Source organism: Cupressus sempervirens, chromosome 3 (assembly GCF_028749045.1).
Source record: "Cupressus sempervirens isolate cs-2001-9-10 chromosome 3, ASM2874904v1, whole genome shotgun sequence".
In the NCBI taxonomy this organism is placed as follows: Eukaryota; Viridiplantae; Streptophyta; class Pinopsida; order Cupressales; family Cupressaceae; genus Cupressus; species Cupressus sempervirens.
Window position 1 is genome coordinate 258,099,222 of NC_143120.1, and position 25,547 is coordinate 258,124,768.

The following is a 25,547-nucleotide window of genomic DNA, read 5'->3' on the forward strand; positions in this document are numbered from 1 at the left end:
GAGCCCTAGTAGTTTATCAGAGTGATTTAGGAGTTATGATGTCGTTGCTCAAACAATAAGACAGGTTGACTTGTCCACATAGCAGAGGGAAGTTGAAAAGTCAGTGCCACGAAGGAAAAGAGATGATCCACGTTGACAACCAAGTTGATGATGACATCGTCAATAGTTGCAGAGAGAAGATGAAGAGCCGAGGTGGTTAGAATCCATAGGCTGGTAGATGACTGAGAAACGATTACATTAAAGAAGAGGCCATGTTGAGATAATTGGCAGTCACGTTGGCAACTATTATGAATAGTTACGTCGATGGTTATAGAGAGGAATACGCAGAGTTACAGAAAAAGAATGATGCAACATGATTGCATAGGAAAAATTGGAGGTGATATATACATGAAGTGGAGAATTCAGTGAGGTGTTGGTTGGAAGTTAGGTTTGGTTAGAAGATAGGAGTTAGAGAGCCAGTGAAAGTTTTTTCTGATTGTAATGTAGTTTACCAGTTTTCAATAAAGAAGGATTTTTCTGTGTGTTCTGTGTAATCTTCAAATTGTTTATGTTTTCTAGTAGACTACGGTAGAATAGCATTTTGTTTCCTATAAAATCTTTGTAGCATGTATACCTTTTGACTCTCATTGTCAATCTCATGGAGAGTGAAAGTCAAGAAGTATCCATTGCGTATAAGTGTTCTGTTTCTGTGTTCATGTCCTTGGAAAAACTAGTCACTGGAGAAAACAAGTCTTAGGCAAGCATGCGTGGCCCGGTTAAGGAGCTTGTAGAGTAGGAAAGATGGAGAGAGAGGGCATGACTGACTCTATTCAGTCATGGAGATAAGATTAGAGTGAGGGGTGAAATATTTTGATGGGAAGGAAGTCTTAGAGAGAGAGCAATTGAAATTGGTTCCTCTAGTTAGGGTTAGTGAGATACCCTAGGAGACTCAGTGAGAGTCCAAGTGATCCTAGAAGAAATTAGGATCTAGGGTTAGAAGATTTTCTCCCCATCAGATTGGTATCAGAGCCCGATTAAGATTTGGGCTTAATTGTAAATGTTTCAGACTGCTGAAGAATCAGTAGGGGAATCAAACATGGTGACCAATGTGGATTGGCCAAAGAAGTAAATGAACAAAAGGAGAGAAATAGACTTCTTGAAGAAAATCTAGAGCTTATGAGAAAGCGTCTAGATGAAGTTGCTGGTAAAGTAACAAGAGAAGTAGAGAGTTCAAGTAAAGAGGAAGTTGTGGCAGAGTAGGATGTCATAACAGAACCAGACCCTCCTATACAAGAAGAACCATTCTTGAAAGCCATTAAGGCATTAAGTGGAAAAGCATTGGAAAGAGTACCCATATTTGCTGGTAAGATGGATACTGAATAAGTAATGGAATGGATAGAAGGCATGGAAAACCACTTCAATTGTGAAGGGGTAACTAAAGCAGAAAAGGTAAAAGTTGCTAAGTCTCAATTGAGAGGAGTAGCATTGACTTGGTGGAAATTCCTCCAAGAAGAGAGGAAAAGAGAAGGCAAAAAGCCCATCACAAAATAGCAAGCTATGGTGACAAAGATCAAGGAAAATTATCTTCCTGAAGATTATGAGATACAGCTCCATAAGAAGAGGCAGAGTCTAAAACAGAAGGACTTGGATGTGGCTGCATATACAAAAGAGTTTCATAAGCTTTGTTTGAGATCAAGGGTGCAAGAAGAAGAAGATGTGAAAGTTGCTCGGTATATTGGTGGATTGAGAGCAAATATTCAAGAAGAAATAAGTTTATGGGCACCAACTACTATGCATAAGTGTTTCCAATTATCTCTGAAAGTGGAAGAAAGAAATAAGAAGAGGCAAGAATCCAACTCTAACAGAAGCAGAGGCCGAGGTTTTCATAGGGGTGGATATAAGGGTAGAGATAATGAGACTAAGACTCAAGAAGATTCTAAACCAGTGGAGCAAAACCATCATAACAATAATCATAGAGGAGGTTACCAAAGAGGTAGAGATTCTTATAATGGAAGTAGAGGAAGACATAGCTATGGTGGTAGAGGTTCACATTTTGCCACTATGAAGTGTTACAATTGCGGTAATTTGGGGCATCCTACTTATAGGTGTCCAGATAAGCCTTCATCTTCACAAGGTGAAAGGAGAAATAATTATGACCAAGAGGACCAAGTTAGTTGCCATAACCAAGAGGTGAATCTTGATTCATAGAAAGGAGAAAATATCATGTTCCACAAAATATTGTTGAAGGAACCAAACAAGGAGGAGCCAAAAGAGAGGAGATCACTTTTCAGAGTGAAGTGCAAGATACTTGGAAAAGTTTGTAAGGTGGTTGTGGATTCTAGTTCTACGGACAACATCATCTCGAAGGAAGCAGTCCAAAAATTACAATTGGTAAGAACTCTGCATGACCATCCTTATAGAGTTACTTGGTTAAACAAAGGCCACAAGGTGTTAGTAAATGAACAAGCTTGGGTAGACTTTTCCATAGGGGGTTATTAGGATAGGATTTTGTGTGATATACTTCTAATGGATGCATGCCATCTGTTATTGGGTAGGCCATGGCAGTATGATAGAGATGCAATCTACCATGGAAAGAAAAATTTATATACTTTCAAGAAGGATGGAACAACCTTCAAGATACAATCTCTAATAGAAGATGGAGACACAGTAATAGATCAGAAATTACTACTGATGAGTGGTAAGGAATTCTTGAAAGACTTCAAAGAAGAAGAAGAAGTTGGGTTTGTTGTTCTGCTAAAACCCAGAGAAGAGGAGATAAAGAAACCCAATGTGTTACTTGAGGAGGTACAGGATATATTGGACAAGTATAGAGATATCATTAATGATGGTACACTAGCTACACTACCACCACAAAGAGAAGTAAGTCATCAGATTGACTTTGTACCAGAAGCTTCATTGCCAAACAAGGCAGCCTACAAGATGACTCCCGAATAGAACAAGGAAATTGCCAGGTAGGTTCAAGAACTACTAGACCAGGGATTGATCAAGAAGAGCATCAGTCCATGTGCAGTACCAGTTGTACTAGCACCGAAGAAAGAAGGTAAGTGGAGACTTTGCACTGATTCTAGAGCAATAAATAGGATAACCATAAGATATAGGTTTCCTATTCCTAGAATAGAAGATTTAATGGATTGTTTAGGAAGTGCACAATATTTTTCCAAAATTGATTTGAAAAGTGGTTATCACCAAATTCGAATGAGGGAAGGTGATGAGTGGAAAACAACCTTCAAAACTAATGAGGGTTTGTATGAATGGTTAGTTGTGCCATTCGGTCTTACAAATGCACCCAACACTTTTATGAGACTAATGAATGAAGTGTTGAAGCATTATATAGGTAACTTTGTAGTAGTTTACCTGGATGATATATTGGTTTACAGTAAGAGTAAAGAAGAGCATCTCAAGCACTTGGAGATTGTGTTGAGAAGGTTGCAAGAGGAGAAATTGGCCATTAACCTGGAAAAGTGTGAGTTCATGAAGGAGGAACTAGTTTACCTTGGTTTTCTTGTGTCACAGGGTAACTTGAAGATGGTTGATGACAAGGTCAAAGCTATTCTGACTTGGCCTACACCAAAGATAGGTACAACTATCAAAAGTTTCCATGGTTTGGCTCAGTTTTATAGGAAATTCATTAGAAACTTCAGTGGGATATGTGCTCCAATGTTGGATACTATCAAAGGTGGAGTGAAGACAAAATTTGTGTGGACAGACATGGCAAATGAAGGATTTGAGAGGCTGAAGAAAGAGGTAGCTACTAAGCCAGTTCTAGTACTACCTAGTTTTGAGAAGCTATTTACAGTGGAGTGTGATGCTAGCAACATTGCTATTGGAGCAGTCTTAAATCAAGAGGGAAGACCAATTGCCTTTTTTAGTGAAAGGCTAAATGAAGCAAAGTCCAGGTATTCTTCCTATGATCTTGAATTGTATGCATTAGTGCAAGCCCTGAGAAAGTGGAGACACTATTTATTGCCCAAAGAATTTGTAGTGTACACTGATAACCAAGCTTTAAGCTTTATAACTACTCAAGAGAAGCTTAGTCTATGACATATTAAGTGGATGGAATTTTTGCAGTCCTATACATTCACCATTAAACATAAGAAAGGTCAGGTGAATAAGGTAGCAGATGCTTTGAGTAGAAGATTGCTGATAGTGCAGGAAATTCAGTTGAGGAGTATTGGAATAGAAGAATTTAAAGATCTCTATGCAGGTGATGAAGATTTCTCAGAAGCCTACAAGGTATGCTTGTCTTTTGAAAATCATTTTCATAGTGAGTTCGCTAATTATACCTTGTAGAATGGTTTGTTGTTTAAGGACAATCAGTTGTGCATTCCAAGGGGTTCAATGAGAAAGAACCTAATACAGGAGAAACGCAATGGATTCTTGAGTGGGCATTTTGGATTGAACAAGACTCTAGAATTGGTGAGTAGATACTATTACTGGCCGAAAATGCAGAGCGATGTAAGAAGATATGTGGAGCAATGTACAATTTGTCAAAAGGTAAAGGGGACCTCATTAAATGCTGGTCTGTACCAACCCTTACCCGTACCTAATAGACCTTGGGAATGTCTGAGTATGGATTTTATTGTGGGGTTGCCTAGGACAAGAATTGGATTTGATAGTATAGTTGTAGTAGTGGATAGGTTCAGTAAAATGAGCCACTTCATACCATGTAAGACCACTAATGATGCCAGTCACATTGCTCATTTATTTTTCAAAGAAGTAGTTAGAATTCATGGGTTGCCAGTCAGTATGGTGTCTGATAGGGATGTAAAATTCATGGGTCATTTTTGGAAGACATTATGGAAAAGATTGGGAACAAATTTGTCCCACAGTTCTGCATACCATCCTCAAACTGATGGTCAGACTGAAGTTGTAAACAGAGTACAAGGAAATCTTCTCAGATGTTTGAAAAAAGAATATGGAAAAACTTGGGATCAAGTGATACCACAGGAAGAATTTTCTTACAATGATAGCATCAACAAGACTATAGGGAAAAGTCCTTTCCAGATTGTGTATGGGATGCATCCACGGGGAGTCTGTGAACTCAGAGAGCTAAAAGAACAGGGAGTGATCAGTGGACATGCTGAGGATTTTGCTCAGTCCATGAAGGAGGTGCATGACCAGGTGAAAAGAACTCTGGTTGAAGAAAATCAAAAGTTGAAGGAGAAGGTAGATGAAGGAAGGAGAGAAGTACAGTTTCAAGTTGGGGACTTAGTAATGGTGCATCTGAATAAGGCCAGATTGCAGAAGGGGGTTCCTACCAAATTGCAGATGAGAAGAATAGGTCCTTGTAAAATTTTGAAGAAGTATGGGTAGAATGCCTATAAGGTAGATTTACCTAATGATCTGGATATATCACCTATTTTTAATGTGTAGGATCTAATTGTTTACAGCGGACTAGAGATGACTGAGAGCTCTCAAAAAATAGAGATAGATAGAGATGTTTGAAACATCAAAGTACAACCCCAGCCAAAACTGCAAGCAGAAAGAATACTGGATTCACGGGTTAAGAAAATAACTCGATGCAGGGATTATAGAGAATACCTCGTACAATGGAGAGGGTTGCCAGCTACAGAAGCCACCTACTTGGATAAGGAAGAGTTCAAGAAAAAGGGGATTAGTTTGGCATTGCTGTCAACTAATCACAATTGACCTCTCTTTCACAGAGGGGGGAGTATGGTGCAGAGCACCTAGGGTTTTAGCTCCGAGCCCTAGTAGTTTATCAGAGTGATCCAGGAGTTATGATGTCACTGCTCAAACAATAAGACAGGTTGACTTGTCCACCTAGTAGAGGGAAGTTGAAAAGTCAGTGCCACAAAGGAAAAGAGATGATCCACGTTGACAACCAGGTTGATGATGACATCGTCAATAGTTGCAGAGAGAAGATGAAGAGCCGAGGTGGTTAGAATCCACAGGCTAGTAGATGATTGAGAAATGGTTACATTAAAGAAGAGACCACGTTGAGATAATTGGCAGTCACGTTGGCAACCAGTATGAATAGTTACATCGACGGTTATAGAGAGAAATACACAGAGTTACAGAAAAAGAATGATGCAACATGATTGCATAGGAAAAACTGGAGGTGATATATACATGAAGCGGAGAATTCAGTGAGGCATTGGTTGGAAGTTAGGTTTGGTTAGAAGTAGGAGTTAGAGAGCCAATGAAATTTTTTTCTGATTGTAATGTAGTTTACCAGTTTTCAATAAAGAAGGAGTTTTCTGTGTGTTCTGTGTAATCTTCAAATTGTTTATGTTTGCTAGTAGACTACGGTAGAATAGCATTTTGTTTCCTATAAAATCTTTGTAGCATGGATACCTTTTGACTCTCATTGTCAGTCTCATGGAGAGTGAAAGTCAAGAAGTATCCATTGTGTATAGGTGTTATGTTTCCGTGTTCATGTCCTTGGAAAGACTAGTCACTAGAGAAAACAAGTCTTAGGTGAGCATGTGTGGCCCGACTAAGGAGCTTGTAGAGTAGGAAAGATGGAGAGAGAGGGCATGACTAACTCTATTCAGTCATGGAGAGAAGATTAGAGTGAGAGGTGAAATATTTTGATGGGAAGGAAGTCTTAGAGAGAGAGCAAGTGAAATTGGTTCCTCTAGTTAGGGTCAGTGAGATACCCTAGGAGACTCAGTGAGAGTCCAAGTGATCCTAGAAGAAATTAGGATCTAGGGTTAGAAGATTTTCTCCCCATCACCTGAGAGCAGAAGAGGCAAACCAAATTGAGCCTAAATAGGACTTAATCCAGGCAAGAAAAACTTTCTAATCTATAAACCGAGCAATAGAACTCACAATTCTTATGAATCCATATACTCAACATTTAATTAACCTACAACAAATACTAACAAAAAAATTAATGAGATGATTAAATACTTCTAATGAATCTTTCTCTGAATACCTGAAAGCACTTCTTACTGTGGTTAATTCATATCCTCATAACAAAAGAATAAAACATCTTTTCTCTCCTTCTGTAATTCGGAAAAAGAAAGACACATAGAAGCAATGACTAATTAAATGGAACAGAAAACTATTGACATAAAATCCTCCTTATTGACTCTGCAATACTAAGTCTGATACATCAACAATTTTGCCCCTCCCTATATGCAATGAAAACTAATATGCGCTCTCCTCTACTCCAGCACTTTGACTATATGCAAAAAAAAAAAAAAAAAAAAAAAAAAAAACCCTATTTACTTCAATGAAATTCCTATTTAACCATTCCCTTCTCATGACCTTTCGGTTACCAATATAACTCTCTCTTTGGAAGAAGTGATTATTTTTTTACATCTAATCCCCTTTTTGGCTGATGGCCTTCTGTTTTAAAATATAATGCCTTTGTAATCTTTTGAATTTGAAACTTTACATCAATTACACTTTGGTTAGTGTAATCGAATCATGGATTAATAATTGATATTCTGCACTTATAAACAAGTGTCTATTTTGCATTCAGTGGGTTCCTCTTATACATCTTTTCTTACCTATCATATTCAACTAGATCTCCTTTTAAGTGACTATATGTGCTATTCATCATCCGAGTATATACAATCCATGTGTTTTCCATTGGGCTTTCTAGCAGCAGATCAATCATAAGACTATTTGCAGTTATATAAGTAATTTTGGGCCTGCATTCTTTCGCATTTTCTTCATTCACTTATTAGGTTCAATGTCTGCCTTCTAAAGTTTTTGAAGATCGAACATGCCTCGAGCACAACTCGGGGCTTCACAAATTTGTATAATGTGTGTCGTGGATGCACAGGGCGAGTTCCAGTGAGCTCTGGCTTAGCAATCACTTGGCAACCCAGTCGAGATGTTTCAGTAAGACCAAAAGCCAGATCTAACATATCATTCTCCTCATCTATGATGTACGTTGTCCACATATGTCTTCTCCATTGCCTCGAGAAGATGCTTCTGTCTGAGGCAATTGCTGTGCATCCAAAGAATACATTCCTTATTTTCAAAGAAATAGCAGGATACGCAATCATTAATTATAGGAGGCAAGGGCACCACCGTCCTCTTCATATTTGTATTCTGAAAGCTTCACTGTACCAGACAACACAGTCTTATTCTGAATTAATGGCTCTTCATTATGTACCTGATCACTAAAAATTCCTCTTTGAGTAGATGTTACTGCAGCCTGGTCTTCAATCTGAAAATCCTTGGGAGCCACTGACCTTGCAGCTTGAAGAGAGACGATCTTGAAAGATTCTGACTTATCATTCTTTTCCAAAATATTTGATTGTTTTGAAAATGTATGCAGCTGAGGAAGGAATAAATTCTTTTCTTCAGAATATGAAATGTCACTCACAATATGTCCACGTTGATCTTTAGTCCTGTTTTACAATTCTTGCATGAGCATTCCCCTTGCCTCCACTATCTGAGGGGTAGACAACATAAGTGCATCTTGCTTATTAAGTCGAGAATGTAAAAGGACAAAATATATCTTCCAGAAGCGACCTTCACTCATGTAACCCGGACAAAGTTCAATTCTGCGAGCAGCCAGTCTTGGGGCTAAGTGCTCAATAGCGAAGGCATGTTCCCGCTGAATTTCAGACATGTCAAAACCATCAAGATCATCTTCATCATTAAAAGGAGGAAAATCCAACCAAGTCTCAGGATGCATCGAAATGTTTCTAGCAAACGCCAAAACTTCCTCTATTATGCCAATAGCAGATATCAGACTCTTTTTTTTTTAATGCAATGAAAGTAAGGGCAACGAGTTCTCCTATAGAGAGGCTCAGATATGCTAAGTTGAAGTAGGTAGACATCTTTCTTCTCTCCTTTGCATCTCTTCCATCAAATTGATCACCACCATAGGACACGATGTTAGGCTTCACACATCCACTACCGAAAGCAATCAAATACAATCCACGGAACAGTACCAGTGCTTGTGAGCTCTTGGGCTCCTCACAATTCATGCCTTCTGACAGAACCATGTTGTAGTAGTTTGGTTTCAACCATGGCACATGAGCTTGTACTGCTATTACTGTATATCCCTGCTGGAACGATCATTAACCAAACACAACTGGAACATAAAATACTATCTATAATGTCATAGGAAAACCATAGTATCCACTTAGCTATAGCTTTATAATGAACAAGAAACAACATCCCTATGACATTTTTGATAAACATATCGATGGCATTAGCTGACCACGAAGAATGCTTCAACAATGCAATTTTATGAGCAACAGCAACATTCTGTTAAAACATGCAACCACATATCTTGGCTACTTGTACATTACTGTGTGTACATCAGAGGAATAGATTGATCCTTTCCTGAATAAGTTACACCACATTAAAATCCATTTATGTTCTTTTATTGGCAAGCTCCCAGTCTCATAGAACAATTCTATCCATACGCTACTCTGAATTTTGCAGTGCTGATACTGTTTGAGCAATAGGTTCCATTATTTCCGCAAACCATTTCAATCACCTCCAGTTTAAGTGCTGGAATAACTTATGTGTTCCTTTAACCCTTCTTTCCTGGTATTAAGATATGTTTGCACACTCCTGAAGGATGGTGTTCTGAAACTGTAAGTCAGAATCTGCACTTCTAAATTTGATTTTGAGAAAAGAACTATGTACATCTGAACTGTATATCAAGCCTTAAGATATGTTGGAATAAATTAATTATTTCAAATATGATCGGCACAGACCAGCCACCCAGCACAGACCAAGGAGAAATTTCTGCATGTGTCCAATACAAACCAACCAGTCAATCACCGTCCATCTCAACTGCTCCTTATAAGTATTTCAGTTAACTTTCTACTACAGTGTAAACAACATTTATTATGTATTTGTCTATAAATTAATAGACTGGGCCTGTGTTCAGTAGAGCCCATTTTATGGGTTTCTCCTTTGGTTTCTTTCCTCTGGTTTCTTCTTCTTCTGTGTTCTGTTTTTAATATATTATCAAGATATACATTCAGTGCTTGCACCAAATGCTATTTTTCTACAAGAAGAAGCCTTCGTCACCATAATTAGCAAAATGTATCAACAAAATATTTACTTGATCGGCTGATTTGGAAGCTTAAAAATTGGGGAACTGGAAGTACGACTACACAATACTATATCTAGATTCAAATATTTTATTATATTCTTCACTAGAATCTTCTTTTTTGAGTTGTTTAGAATCTTCTTTTTTGAGTTGTTAAAACCACTATTATTCCAAGTGATAATAATTACTTAACTATAAATTTTGGGAAAGCTTCTCGAGAATGCTCTTGCTCCTATTTGCAACCTCTATGGCTAAGGTTTTTTGGTGCATATCCCATCCTAGATATCTTCCAATTATTAGAGGAAGTCCAACATTTGTCATCTTACAAACCTTGAGTGTTAGGATTAAAGAGGCAAATAAAAATTACATGAAAAATATAACCAATATCATACAAGCATAATGCATACAAAAAATAATACAAGACAAAAAGATTTAATGTGGTTCACCCAATCTCGAGGCTACATTCACAAATAGTGTATCCAATATTCTTATTATCCAATGATTACAACCTAATTACAAACTACAATCTTTTATAGCTTAATATTGTTGCAAGAAGCTAAAATCTCATCATGCATAATAAAATCCCTAACCCTAGGCCATTTTATACAAGATAATTTTTTTCTTTAAAAATTAGGGCTAGAATATTTTAACCAATAGAAAAATAGTTCTTGGCACCTTTTACAATAATAAAGTCATTTGACCTTTCAGGGGTGATGCCCCCAACAACCACCTATGTAGCACTACCCCTTGACCTTGTCTTGTATCATGACAAGGAGCACGCCTAGGGATTTTCCCTATGACCCCACAAAGGGTTCTTCCCCTTGACTCTATCTTAGGGGTGTTACCCCCAAACCCCTATAGAAAAATTATGGGTAGAAATAACGCCAAAAATGTAGGGGACAAATTAACCTTTGAGCCTCATTAGACTCCACATAAAAAAATGTTAACGAGAGAAAATAGGGGGAGGGGTGGGGGTGTTACAGGGGGAACTAGGGATAGAGCGGAGAAAAAGGGGCATTCAATGGTAAATCAACCAAGGGAAAGGATAGGGATCAATCAAGGGTGAACTAAGGAAAAAGGGCTCCCTATAATGTGTGAGCAATAGGAGGAGAAGGGAAAGGGGAGTAGGGCGGAGAGAGGTGGGAGAGGGAGAAATAAGGGGTAGAGGCTTTTGGTGAGTGGGGAAGGTCAAGCAAAGAAAGACGGAGAGTCATGGCGGAGGCACAACCAACTCTAGGGAAAATGGGGGGTCTCTTAGATGATAAAGGGGGAGCATGATAACATAGAAAGCTCAATACCAACTTTGACTAAAGCCAAAAAAGTTGGCATAAGTGCAAGACTCTACCCAAAAATACCTTACCCTCCAAAAGTAGGAGGAGGTGTTTAAGAGATTTTGGGGCACTCTAAGACTAGGTGACTAGTTGAAGAGCATATATCTTTAAAAAGTAATAGATATCTCATATTCCAAAGGTTGAGTCAAAGATCCCAATCTAGATTTCATGATCATTGAGATAGGAATTCCTGGGACTACTGAAACATAGAATCTAACAAACTTAAAATGAGAATGACTATGAGTGACTGCATCAACTTTAAGGAATTTTCCAAAGGAGTTAGATATTCCTTTCATAACCTATTCATCCTAGAATTCAAGAGGCAACTTTTGAAGATAGACTTGATTTGAAATAACTCTTGAGAGATGTACAATTTGGTCAAAATTTGGTTGCAAATTTTTACACATGAGAGTGGAAGCTTTCCAATGATTTAAGGGCTAGAGGCTAGGATTTTCAAGAAATCTTCCTTAAGAGAAAAGAAGAAACAAAAATATCTTTTCAGCAGAGCCAAGACCACTAGTGAACCTAAAAGGGGCCAAGTCAAAAGAACCTACTTATGGACAAACATATAATCTTTTGCATCTTGTTGCCAAATTTGCCTACTAGAGAAAATGTCATCATGGCCATATTCGTATCTAGCGAGCTATCAGTGATTTGGATACATGTACCTTCCTCATTTTTTACCACCAATGCTCTCCCTTCCCCCACCTTAGGAACCTCTCCAAACAAGTCTTTCTAGTTCCCCTTAGAAGATGAAGTGCTAACCTTATCCTAAATGGGGACCTTTTGAATGAGTACCAGAGGACCCACAAACTTCTCCACACTTGCAATCTATAGAAACAAAAGAGTGAATAAATAATTAATCAAAAAGTGTGACAACTCACCTTGACAAGCATCTATGACATCTTTATGTAGAAGGTCCTCCTTAGTCATCATAGACCTTGCTCCAGCCTCGTACAAATTGTTCCTAGGCAAAGTTGCAAAGCCACCATTTTCCTACTCCAAAGTTGTAGAGCACATTTCAAATATTTTTTCCAAGTTCATTTTACCTTTCATTGATAGTTGAAGTCCAACATCAAGTCTAATTATGTCATGAAAGCTATGATTTGTGAATGAAATTTATGAGAGAATATTTAATGTGAATATAGTTATCAATTTTGTTTATTTTGATTCAAGCTGAACCTACTCATGTATGAATAGATACTTCAAAGTTATATAGATTGATGCTATTAATGAAGAGATGAATAAAATCAAACATAATAATGTGAGTGATTTTTCACACTACTTTGTAACAAAAAAAACTATTTATTGGTTTTAAATGGCTTGACAAGAAGATTACTTATGATGATACTTTTGTGAAAAGATAAAATAGAAGATGATTTTTGAAGGGATTTGTACAAGAAACTAGAGAAAATCATTTAGAAACATTAGTTCAAGTTTCTTGATTTGATCAAATCAATATTTTCTCAATTACTGCTGCACAAAACAAGTAGCTAGTTTATCATTTAGATGAAAAATCAAGATTTCTAAATGGATACATCAATGATTAATTCTATGTAGCTCAAACTATGTCCCTTGGGAAATTATAGTCCAAAAAATCACTCGATTCATAAGTTGAAGAAGAAACTCTATTGATTGAAGTAATTTCCTCATGCTTGGTATAGAATGATTGGTAGGTATTTCATGAAGAAGGGATTCCATTGAATTCCCTTTGAACCAAACCTATATATTCAACATCTTGATATTTAAATTTTATTTTTATACTTGTATATTGATGATTTTATTTATGAAGGTAACAATACACATGTCATGGAGAAATATCAATGAGAAAGAAAAGAAGAAGGGCTCTACACTAATGCACATAGTGTTCATAGGAAAAGTTAAATTTGATAGAGAAGAAAAAATAGGAGTGACAAAGACCTAATTGTGGGAAACTAGATTTGAGACAAGAAAAAAGGTACTATGACATAAGGATTTGTTAGGATTAATGAGACAAAAATAACAATTACAAGCAAATATCACCAATATAAAAAAGAAAACGCACATAAGAGAACACAAGACACAAAGATTTAATGTGGTTCACCCAATCCCTGGGCTACGTCCACCAAACAGAGGGTCCAATATTCTTATTATCAAGTGATTACAACCCGATTAAAATCTATAATCTCTTACAACTTAATACCACCACAAGAAGCTACAATCCTGTCATACGGAATGAAATCCCATACCCTAAGCCATTTTATACAAGTTTTTTTCCTCTTACAAATTAGGGCTAAAATAAGGCACATAATAGAAAAATATAATGCTTGGAGCCTTTTGTAATATTAAATTCATTCTTGGCTTCGAGAGCCCTGCCCCTTGACCTAGCCTAGTATCGCGATAGGGAGCATGCTTGGTGTCGCTGACTCAAAGACTTCGCAAAGGGCAGTGCCCCTTGACCCCATCTAGGGAAATGTTCTAGGAACCCACAAAGGGCTTTGCCCGGTGAGCACTAGAACTTGGAGGCGCATTTGCCAAACCCCCATAGTAAAATCAAGGCAAAAATCACACTGAATGAAGTGGGCGAAAATTAACCTCCGAGTTTGATTAGGATCCACATCACAACAGGATTGGGGTAAACTTACCACTCAAATAAAATTCTAATGGGGAATATAAAAGAGATGTGTGAGAGAGAGTTGGGAAACAAGATTGAAGATAGAAAAATCTACCAAGGTGCAAGGATTGGGGTACACTTAGCACCAAGAACATAGTACAAGCTCTAGGTTTCATTTGCATGTTTGAGTGTTCTACATAGTTTTGAGATTCAAGGGTATAGTAGAAAGGCTATAAGAAAGACACTCTTTATCATGATCATTTAGACATTACAATTTCACAAAAATGATATACAATCTTCAAATATTAAAAATTAATTTTGATCACTAAAAATTAGAACAAATGTTTACTTGTTAATTTTAATAAAATATATTTTGTAATAAAAAAAATTAGTTATTTGGACATATATTTTTATTGAATTAATTTAAATGGTCAGACTTTAACATCAATTACATACATACCTATATAAAATCGTTTCTTTTACAATTGATGGTTATTATAATATCTAAATTTAACTACTAAAATTTAAAAATAAAGAATAAAGCGTCCCGTTATTCAATTGTTAATTACAATATTTGCATTGTATGAGAAAGGTTCCGTTATTTGTCTGGGATGGAATTTGCGTGCGTCATACAATAGAATCCTTCGGGGAAGTTCTGCCATACATCCAGAATGACACGTCCTCGTAACAGCTAGTCGTTGACTACGAGACCCTTTCAAATCTTATATCATATCCTGAACCCACTGGTCCAATTTTCGGTGGCAGACGTGTCAGTCGCATAGACAACGTTGCATACATGATACTTGAGATGTTTCGCCCCGGCCCCTTCCCAGAATGGCAACGCGGGGTTATTATCTGCATTTTTTACAATCACCAAAGCAGACTGAATGTTATCCCACACTCCCAATCCAATTATCCGCTTGCCGTCCAACGAATCATAGAACGAGTAAGAATCTACACCTTTCACCCGATTAAAATAAGATCTGAGAATGGCAAGGCAGGCGTAAGAGAGCATTTCCTGCCTCTTCGAGCTGCAATTTATTCTGCGGATGCTCACCACATCGCCCACAGACAGCTGCGCAAATAGTTTGCCTTTGCTCGTCTCCTGAGAATTCAGGCGGAAGTAACCCGAGTTCACTATTTTCACCTCGCACTTTAATCCCTTTATAAACGCCGCTGCCTGTTAGAAAAATTAATACAATTAACTCCCAATAGTCATTAAAGCAATTAATCCCAATTCAATGATCATTGAATTCATGTAGTTATATCGATATATGCTCAGTTACCTCGGGGAGATTTAATTCCGGTCTTTCGACTTTTTGCGATCCCTCTTTTACTACTGCAAAAACAGCCGCCTGCAGAAAAAGAAGAAAATACAATTAAAACAAAACTCCTGTAATGACGATCGTTCATGTAAAGATATAAATTAAGGGCAAATTACAAAGAGATGCGTACCCAAGAATAGTGGAGACATCTTAAAATGGCGACGTTAATGTTGTGGGCATATTCGAGAGACGGAGCCAGAGCGGTCATATGGAGGAGTAAATCATCGATGTCACAGCCGTTGTGAGGCTTCAAGATCCCAAATGAGACGCTCATGCTTTCTCTCTGACCTGCTGTTGCAGAAGTGATCATTTTAATTTCGTTTTTTGGGTCTGCCGCGGAGAGGATAAAAGATCTGCGTAGGAACAATGTGGCGTGTGGGACTGTGGCACGCGTTTTAATATTTTAAGGTATTCTTATTTGGGCAAGTTATAGGAAGGTCAAAGTCCAAAGAATCAGGTAGCCGACCAGTCTTGTTACGCGCTCCACAATCAAACAATACAAGAAATTCGCGTTGGGTGTGTCATTCTTTTTTGAATCGGATCGAGAAAATGATACGTGCTTCGGACGTCTATAATAAAATATTGTTTTTTGGTAAAATTCAGAGACAATGCCAATGTTGTGCCTTTTTTCGACATTTTGTTCAGCGTACTAACTTAGGATTGGGAAAGTGGGACGATGGCTGTAATGGCTGTTTTTGCACTTTTTAATCATATATGACATCTAAAATTTCTTTACATCTTATAGATTGACATGTTATATTTTTAACTGCATATGACGTCTAAATTTTTTTTACACGGTATAGATTGACATGTTACATTTTTCTAAAGCCATCAATATGATACTTACAATTATTTATAAACCCTAAAAAATTGTTATAGACAATATAGTATTTAACTTTATAATATAAATATATGTTAATAATTTAAAAGTGACAAATATTTTCTATATTTTAATATGAATTTAGAAACTTGTTATTATTAATAATTATTATATTATTATATTAATATATTTTAAAATGATACATATGAATGTATCTAAATTTTAATATGAAATTAGAAACTTTCTATTAATAATAATTTTATAATCTATATATATATATATATATATATATATATATATATATAAAATTAATTTATGATATTAGTATGTAATGCAATGTTTCTATATTGTTTATTATATATTTGTATTAACTTAGAGTCTTTCTAAAATAAATTATACATACTTCAAATTTGTCTACTTAATATGATATTGATTATTCAAATTCGAGGTCTAGTGGGACCTATTCATTTGGGTAGTTTTGTTGATGTGTAGGGGAGAGGAGTCAAAGGAGGCATATTCTAATTTAGGGGTTCATATGGGTTGTCATATGAATCCAAAATTCATCTTTTTAATTCACAATTTAGATTGTTGTGCTCATAACTTCAAATTAAGATTTATTTCTATGATTCAACAATTTTTCACATGTTTCAGTCTCATTCCTCCAAACATGTTTATTAATTATCATTTTTATGTATTTATAAGAGCATGTGCATGCCTGCACCCTTAACCTACCCATCATATGCCTAATCTAAACATGGTGATCATGTGGCATTTTGCCACCCTCACCACCATTACTTCATGTTGACACCTTCCATGCAATGTATAGTGGCATTTACTACACATTGCATCTTGCTACAATCACCTTAGTTGTTGCATTATTCAAATAGAACTCCTTTGAATACACTTGACTCCTCGCATATTGAGCCATATTTCGTTCATTTCTATCACACCCATTTTGGAGTCTTCATTTGTTTTATAATGAGTGTATTTGGTCGAGGACTATGCAACTTCTACACCTAACAAGAATGTACTATTTAGCTCACCAATGACGACATTGTATCTACAAGTATTACTTGGGATTTTGTTTTCATTGATGTGTATTCATAGCTATGTATTCTATTACATTATTTCACATTGTATTTCATTGTTTCGCATTGTTTTGGATTAAGGTAAAAATAGGATTTGCAAGAACCTAAAAGTATAAGATTACATAATACAAACACTTAAGACCAAAATACAAACTACGTTGGAAAATTGAAATAAACCTGCACAAACATCCAACAAACCAACACAAAGCTAGACCTAATAGAAACCAAATAAAAAGAAAACAAAGAGGCCCAAAGCTAAACCAACTCCTTACGATCTTTAGCACCTTGAATCTTGTTAAAGCCTAGATCATTTGTAGGGTTCTTCATAATCATGTTCGTTGTCTTTTTTGTTGACTATGTTTATAGTTCCTTTCCCTGGGCCTTTAGTGATATCTTGTTGGTCATTTCCTTTACTATTTAAATCCTCTTTAAGCTTAATGTTATCTGCATCCATCTTCCCTGATCTGTTTATATTCTTCATCATGGAAGACTGGATCCTATTTTCATTGTCTTTTGATTTTTTGTTAACTCTACCCTCAATATCCTTCAATTGTGTTGGAATGCATTCACATATATCTTCCAACCTTTTCCTAATCTCCATTTTAGTCTACATATTTTTCTCAATGTTGTCCACCTTATCTTTGAGGAACATAATTTCCTTGAAAGCCCAACTATAAACAACCATGGACAACTCAAGTTTATCCTTATCTTTGCAAAGGATATCCAAGGAATTCAAACATTCTTGGCATCATGATCTACTGAAGCCTTCACATCTTTCTCAGTATGCATGTGCTATGAATGCAAGACAACATACCCAAAAATATTAATGGTTAAATCCTTCTTCGTGTTCTCATTCTTAGTTTTACTCTCCATAGTCTTTTTATCCTTATTAGACAAAAGGGACCATTATCCCTTGGCATTATCCCTCCTCATTACCTTCTGAAGGAACCTCTAATTCCCTTTCTTCATTGGATTTAGACTACATGGTATCCTCTTCTTTCCTCATGTTCATTCTAGTATCTTCACTTCCCAAATTTTTCTATCTTTTCTAGACTAATGGGCTTATCTCTTAGTATCAGATTCCCCCTCTTGGTTGATTTTAAGACTAGGTTAAAAGGGGTTATGGCCTTGTAGTACTCTGCAAATAGGAGGATAAGCCCCTCTTGGAGAATGGGTCAAGAATATTTTTTCTTATGTTTGGGTACATTCTAGTTAAGATATTTCAAAATATAATAGGGGAAAGAAACCTTATGCTCATATAAGAAATGATTAAGAAAAACAAAATTAAAAAAGGAACCCTTTTCTTCTTGCTATCTAAAGTGAAATAATCCCTAACATGGTTTATCACATGCCTCCAAATGGACTTAATTTTCTTGTTAGAAAAATAGCTATCCACCTTGATCAGTGCTTCCCTCTCATCGTTGTCTTTTGGAAATTTCTCTAGAGCCTCCTCCAATGTGACTTTTGTTTCATTGAAAAAATTTAAACCCTCACAAGACAAACCATTGATTTCAGAGATAAAGTAAGTATTTAGAGAAAAAGATACACCATACATTGATACATTGTACTCCTTCCATCCTCTAGGAATTTTGTATTGTTTCATATCACATTATATTGGATTTCATCTTCAATACAAGTAAGAATTTTAGCCTTGTTATGTCCATTGAAGACCTTTTGGGGATTTTAAATCTATGTTTTCCATTTCATCTTTTGTCCTTTGACTCTATATTGGAATGTTGTTCTGTTTGATGCTCCTTGTAATATTTTTAAGCAATTTAAATTTATGAGCACAAATTATTGTGTTCATAAACACTTATAAGTCAATAAGGGAATTGTACTCTTGTGAGCTAGCTTTATTTGGCCATGTTCTTAATCATATGAGCTCACTAATTTTTCTTTTCTTTTCAAGCATTATTGTTGGTATTTGACTTATTGGTACAATTTTCACTTTATGTGACTTTATAGTCAACTATTATTATTGGGCTTGACCTGTATCCAATATCATGATTAATGGTTGTAAGTTCTCTATTAACAAGTCTCTAATGTCACTTTTTTTATGAAAGAGTTTTTATTTGAATATTACTACAAGGTTTAAGGGTTTTGATTTCACTATGGGAGTGGTTCAATTTAATTTTTTAAGGTATCACACCAACACTTAAAAAGCATAAGAGTTTAAGGTCATCAATTCCTATCTTTTGATTCATTTTAAGTGTTTCAAGTTCACCATGGGAGTGATCCAATTTTACTATTTAAGGGTTAAAAAAATTACTAAAAAGGTATAATAATTTAAGGTCATCAATTTCTATGTTTTAATTTAGTTTAAGGATCTTAATTTCAATTTCATAGGGTTTTAATTTAACTAATTTATGTTTTAATTTCAATTTTTAATGATTTCAAATTCAATGTACACTCTTTAACCATGACTCTTTGGTCCCTACCCCTTTGGTGAATGTGTTCCAAGGTTTTCTTGCATTGCTACTAAGAGACCTAGCTTGTCTCTTCTAGGAACCTAGTCTCCTCTAGGTCCTAATTGGCTTAGGTGATAACTAAGTCCAATTCCAACCCTTCTAAAAGAGTTTGTAACCCTTGTTCTTAACCTTGAAAGACTAACACCTTTAGATAGTACAATCCTTCACCTTCACTTAGAAAGCTCTAAGTGCCACTTTCTCACAAACTCCACTCTTCATTGCAGGGGTATCCATCATCATGAAAATATTCCATTTTCCTCCTCTTGGATCCATTTGGAAGACCTTCCAGTCTTGTTCCTATCGATTTCAAGATTTAGTCTCTATGAAGCCTAATTAGGCCTCGTTCTAATTAGCCCTTAACAATGAATTTTTCCACTTTCTTGCCAAAACTTTCCAAAAAAATTGGGAAAATAATCCCAAACTTAAGTACTCTTTTAGATTTCCTAAAAGATTATGTAGTTTTTATAGTCTAACAACCTCCGTACACTGGCTTCCTATTAACTAGGGAAAATAGGACTAATAGGCATAGTTTTTAGGACTGATTGTAATCTTGTGGAAAGCTTGTTCAAAACTTGGTCTAATGGATTGGTATAGGCTCAATCCTCTTAGTACATTAAATGATAAATTCTCATCTAGAAATATACCTTTTCTGTATAGTACCTCTCTATCGTGCAAAAAATATTTGCTTTCTTCTATCCTAAACCTCCAACCAAGCTCTATCTACTTGTCTAGGGCTTAGTAGCAAAAAATATCTCCCAAAACTTCCATGAATCCTAATCCTAAACATGTATACACTAAGGACTCCCCTAGCATTTCCACCTACGCTTATGTCTTTTCCATGGCTAGATTTCATGGGGGAGCCAAAAACAATGTATTCATCACTCTATAACTACTCAAATCAACTTGTCTATCAAATGGGAAACTCTTTAATATAATAAAATAACACCATCCAATTTTCAGACAGAGTCTTTCAATCCATTTCAAGGCACCATGACTACTAAAACACAATAAATTTCTATAACACTATTACAAAACTATGTTCCACACTCAAAACTATTACAGTCTATTACAATACTTGCTTCTTTCTACAAGATTAGAGTCTTTTCTAATAGTAAATGCCATCTCCATCATTCTAGGGCCTTTTGGTCAATCTCCCACTCCTTTTCCATAATGGAATCCAAGGTAACTAAGTTGCATGCAACATTTTGAACAATTGCAAATGTTGTCATGACAACTCCTTGACAACATTTGGCATCTTCCTTAATTGCCATCATCTTATTTCTTATGATTACTAACCTACAAACATTTGAGGATCCAAGTCCATTTATGACCCCATTAAATCTTTGCAACATCATAATGTGTTTAGAACACATTTAAGACTTTACCCTCACCTTAAGCTTCTAACATTAAGAATATTAATCAACAATTAACATTGGATATTTGTGTGACCTTAGTCCTAATGACTAACTCACTTAACCCACATAACAAATGACCTTCTAAGGTATTAAAACAACCTAATCTACACTCTTGACTTGGCTAGAGTCAAATAAAAGCCAAAATACTAGACATAGAGAGGCTAGCCTAGGTGTGCTCCTACACCATCCTCCCCAAAATGAAAAGATTGAGAATTTTAGGATCAACTCCCATCTTCTTGAACTCTAACTCCTTTATCCATACTGCATCAGCATCCATTTGTCCATTCTTCTTGATTAAGTGTTCCTTGTATGCTTTATGTCTAGTATGTCCCTAGACTCTAGTGTCCAATACATTGTTAGCTCTTGTGAATAAAGCATTAGTTAATTGTAGATTTTCCACATCTCTAATCACTTCATGAAGACTTTGATCCATATTTTTTTGTGGTCCTTTGCAATGGACTAAATTTGTAATGTTAAAAATAGGAGATAGTCCACTATCTTTTGGCAACTTGACTCTAAATGCATTACCACCAAACTTAGCCAAAATAGGATAGGGACCTATCCTCCTCATTTGCAACTTGTGAGGGACTCCTTTTTGAAGTCTTGACTTGTTAAGATGCACCATAACCAAGTCACCAACATTAAATTGAACTGCCCTTCTGCTTTCATCCACCTTAGCTTTGTGTTTCAAGTTAGTCTCTATTAAGGTTTTCCTCATTGCTTCATGTATCTCTTGCATAGCATATCCACCTCCTTTCACTCCATCCTTCAAATCTCTCAATTCATAAAAACCTCTAGGATGTAGTCCATACACTATTTCAAATGGACTCTTCCCTATTGATCTATTGGTAGTGTCATTGTAGGCATATTCAGCTTGCCAAATCAACTAATCCCATTGTTGACCATACTCCTTAGTTAAGAACCTTAGTAGATTCCCAAGGCTTCTATTGACAACCTTAGTCTAACCATCAGTTTTGGGATGTTAGGCTAATCCAAAGGATAATTTAGTACCTAACCTTTTCCAAAGAGTCTTCCAAAAATGAATCATAAACTTAGTATCTCTGTCTGACACAATGTTGATAGGTAACCCATAGATTCTCACTATTTCTTTGAAGAAAAGAGAGGCTATTTGACTAACATCATTGGTGATCTTTCATGGGACAAAGTGAGCCATCTTGCTAAATCTATCTATAACCACATAGACATTATCCATACCTTGCCTTGTCTTGGGTAACCCAACTACAAAATCCATACTTAAACATTCCCATGACCTAGTAAGAATAGGTAATGGTTGATAAAGGCTTTCATTTGAAGAAGTGCCCTTGGCTTTTTGACATATAACACAACTTTCCACATACCTTCTAACATCAAGATTCATCCTTGGCCAATAGTAGAACCTTGAAACAAGTTTTTGGGTCTTAATGATCCCAAAATGACCACTCAAAGCACCCCACCATTATGCTTTTCTTGTATCAAATTTTCTTTAATATAGCCTCTAGGGACACATAACGGATTTCCTTTAAACAAAATATCACTTTGAAAAGTATACTCAACATACCTACTATGAAAATGATTCTTGTATTCAACACATACCTTATAAATGTCTACAAAATTCTCATCATCACTGTATAGATCCTTGAAATGATCTATCCCTATGCTCTTAAGCTGAATTTCTTAGATTGTGAGAGCCCTTTTTGACAATGCATCTACCACTTTATTGAAGACACCTTTCTTGTATTTGATTTTAAAAGAATAATATTGTAGGTACTCAACCCACTTCATATGCTTGTAACTCAACTTCTCTTGTGTAATCAAGAAACTAAGTGCTTGGTTGTTTGAATACACAATGAAGTCCTTTGGGAGAAAATAGTGCCTCCATTTCCTTAGAGCTTACACCAATGCATACATCTCAAGGTCATATGAAGAGTATTTCTTCTTGGCTTCACTTAACTTTTCTAAATGAAAAGCCACTAGTTTTCCCTCCTAGCTTAGAACAACCCTAATTGCTACATTGCTAGCATCACTTTCAATGGTGAAAAGCTTCTCAAAGCTCAACAACAATAAAATAGCTTGGTTAGCTATTTTCTCCTTCAGGAACTCTAAGCTCTTGTTAGCATGCTCATTCCATGCAAACTTAGTTTTCATTCCCCCCTTGATAGTATCTAAAATTGCACTAAAATGCCTTATGAATTTCCTAAAGTATTGTCCAAGGCCATGAAAAACTCTTACCTATGTTGTTGCTCTGTTTTGATGAACTCACAATTCTCCAAAGTGATCATCAACTTCTCATCATGTAGGTTTTTTAAAACAATGTTAAGATGTTCTATGTGCTCACTCCTTGTCTTTCTATAGATTAGTATATCATCTAGATATACAACTACAAACTTGCCTATGTAGTCTTTGAGAACTTAATTCATGAGCCTCATGAATGTGGAGGGTCCATTGGATAATCCAAATGGTATGACAAGCCAACCATACAGTCATTCATTCATCTTGAAGGTTGTTTTCCACTCATCTCCTTCATGTAGTCTTATTTGGTGATAGCCACTCTTCAAGTCTATCTTTATGTAGTATTTAGCTTCTATTAGGCAATAGATTAGGTCTTCAACCCTAGGGATAAGGAACCTATACCTTATGGTTATCCTAATGATAGCCCTTGAATGAGTGCAAAGCCTCCAAGTTCCTCCTCTCTTAGGTGCAAGTATAGTGGATATGAAACATGGACTAATACTCTTCCTAAAATAGGCCTTGGTTTAGGAGTTCTTCTATTTGTCTTGTTATTTCCTCATTTTGTTGAGGGTTAATCTTGTAGGCTTCTTTGTTAGGTATGGTAGCTCTTGAGATAAGTTCTATCCTATGGCTTATTGCTCTTCTAGTGGGTAAAGTTGATGGTTGTCCATCACTTACAATACCCTGATAAGTCTGAGTATACCTTAAACCTCCTTTTGTAACTCTACTTTCTTGGTCTCCCTGCCTTCATCCCTCTCTCTTGGTCTCAAGACCAATACAAAGCCTACACCTTCACTCTCTTCCATGGTTTGCAAGAACTCTTTTTCACCCACCATAAAACATTTGGACCTATTGTCTTTGCTTTAGCATCCTCCAACAATGACTGAATTTTAAAAGTCACATTGTCTTTCTTAAAAGTATAGGAGTTATTTCCTCCATCATGGATAGCTTGGCAATCGAATTGCCATGGTCTACCTAAGAGCAAGTGACATGCATTCATAAGTAACACATCACACAAAACTTTATTTGTATACCTTCCAATTGAGAGCTCCACCCATGCTTGTTCATTTACTAGCACATGTTGGCCTTTATTGAGCCATGTGACCTTATAAGGATTGGTGTGAAGTATTCTTGTCAATTTCAGCTTGTTGACTACTTCCTCTAACACAATATTGTTAGTAGACATTGAGTCAATAATGACTCTACACACTTTACCCATCATCTTGCTCTTTATCATAAACAAGGACCTTCTTTGACTTGGCTCTTCTTTTACTGGCTCCTTGGTCAAAGTTCTCCTCATCATGGGGTTCTCCCCTTCTTCTGAATTTAATGGTACCCCAGCATGCTTCTCTATTGTATTAGACTCATCTTGGACTAGGTTAGTTCTCTTGTCACATCCTTGTGATGAACTACCTTTCTTTGGGTATCTATAGGTAGGGTGTCCCATTTGATTGCAATGGTAGCACTTCATATTGGCAAAGTAATTTCCCCTTCCTTCTTGTCCACCATTTCTTCCTCTAGAGTTAGCGTTTCTTCATCTACCACCTCTGCGTGAGCTTCCTTCTTGTTGTTCACTAGATTTCATGTCTCCTTGAGTCCTTGATTCAGAACTTCTTCCACAATAGCCACCTCTTTGACCTCTACTATCTTTTCCTTTACCTTTACCTTTGGGTAAGTGCACAAAGTTTTGGTGCCAAAAGGGGGGTATAAGTGGACACCTTTTTCCTAAAATCAGCAAATTCTAGACTTCAACAAGAATTTGAAGATAGTTATGCTCAAAATTTTAAGATATGACAAAAACAAAAGTCGTAGTCCTTTAAATCTAGTTTCTAAACTACTAATTTTTTTTCAAAATGGTTTAGTTTTAGGTCCTCAAAAAAGGGGGCCACAGAAAGTGGTACTGTTTATTCCAAAAAAACATAACATAGTACAAAGTGTGGCCTCCCTAAAATTTTAACTTTTTTTTTTGAAATTCTTTAATTGCTCTGGTCAAAAGTTACCTAACACTATGTAGTTTATCCCAGATTTTTTGGGTAATTTTATAATGTGTATTTTTTTTAATGAATTTTTAAATTAGACCCATCCCAAAAATGTGAAATATCTGTGTGCCCCCCTAGAAATTATTGAAAACTAATCTAAAATCAAAACTTCTTTTTTTCAAAGTGTGTAGAATGGAGTCTAGTTTCTAAAAAACTAAGTTGTTACAAAATTCGATGAATGAGCTAAAATCTATAGCCCAATTAGTACATGGTGGTTTTTGACAAAAAATGAACATACATTT

The 25,547-nt window shown here is 36.1% G+C and overlaps 1 protein-coding gene across 1 annotated transcript; it reads right to left on the reverse strand.

The window, feature by feature from the left end:
- Positions 1-14,358: 14,358 nt before the first annotated feature.
- Positions 14,359-15,558, reverse strand: LOC149565871 (uncharacterized). The gene is made up of 3 exons (XM_089817287.1): positions 15,377-15,558; positions 15,208-15,276; positions 14,359-15,101 (listed from the first exon to the last, which is right to left on the reverse strand). The coding sequence occupies exons 1-3, from the start codon at positions 15,554-15,556 to the stop codon at positions 14,649-14,651; spliced, it is 702 nt and encodes a 233-aa protein (XP_089673413.1). The 5' UTR covers positions 15,557-15,558; the 3' UTR covers positions 14,359-14,648.
- Between the last annotated feature and the right edge of the window lie 9,989 nt (positions 15,559-25,547).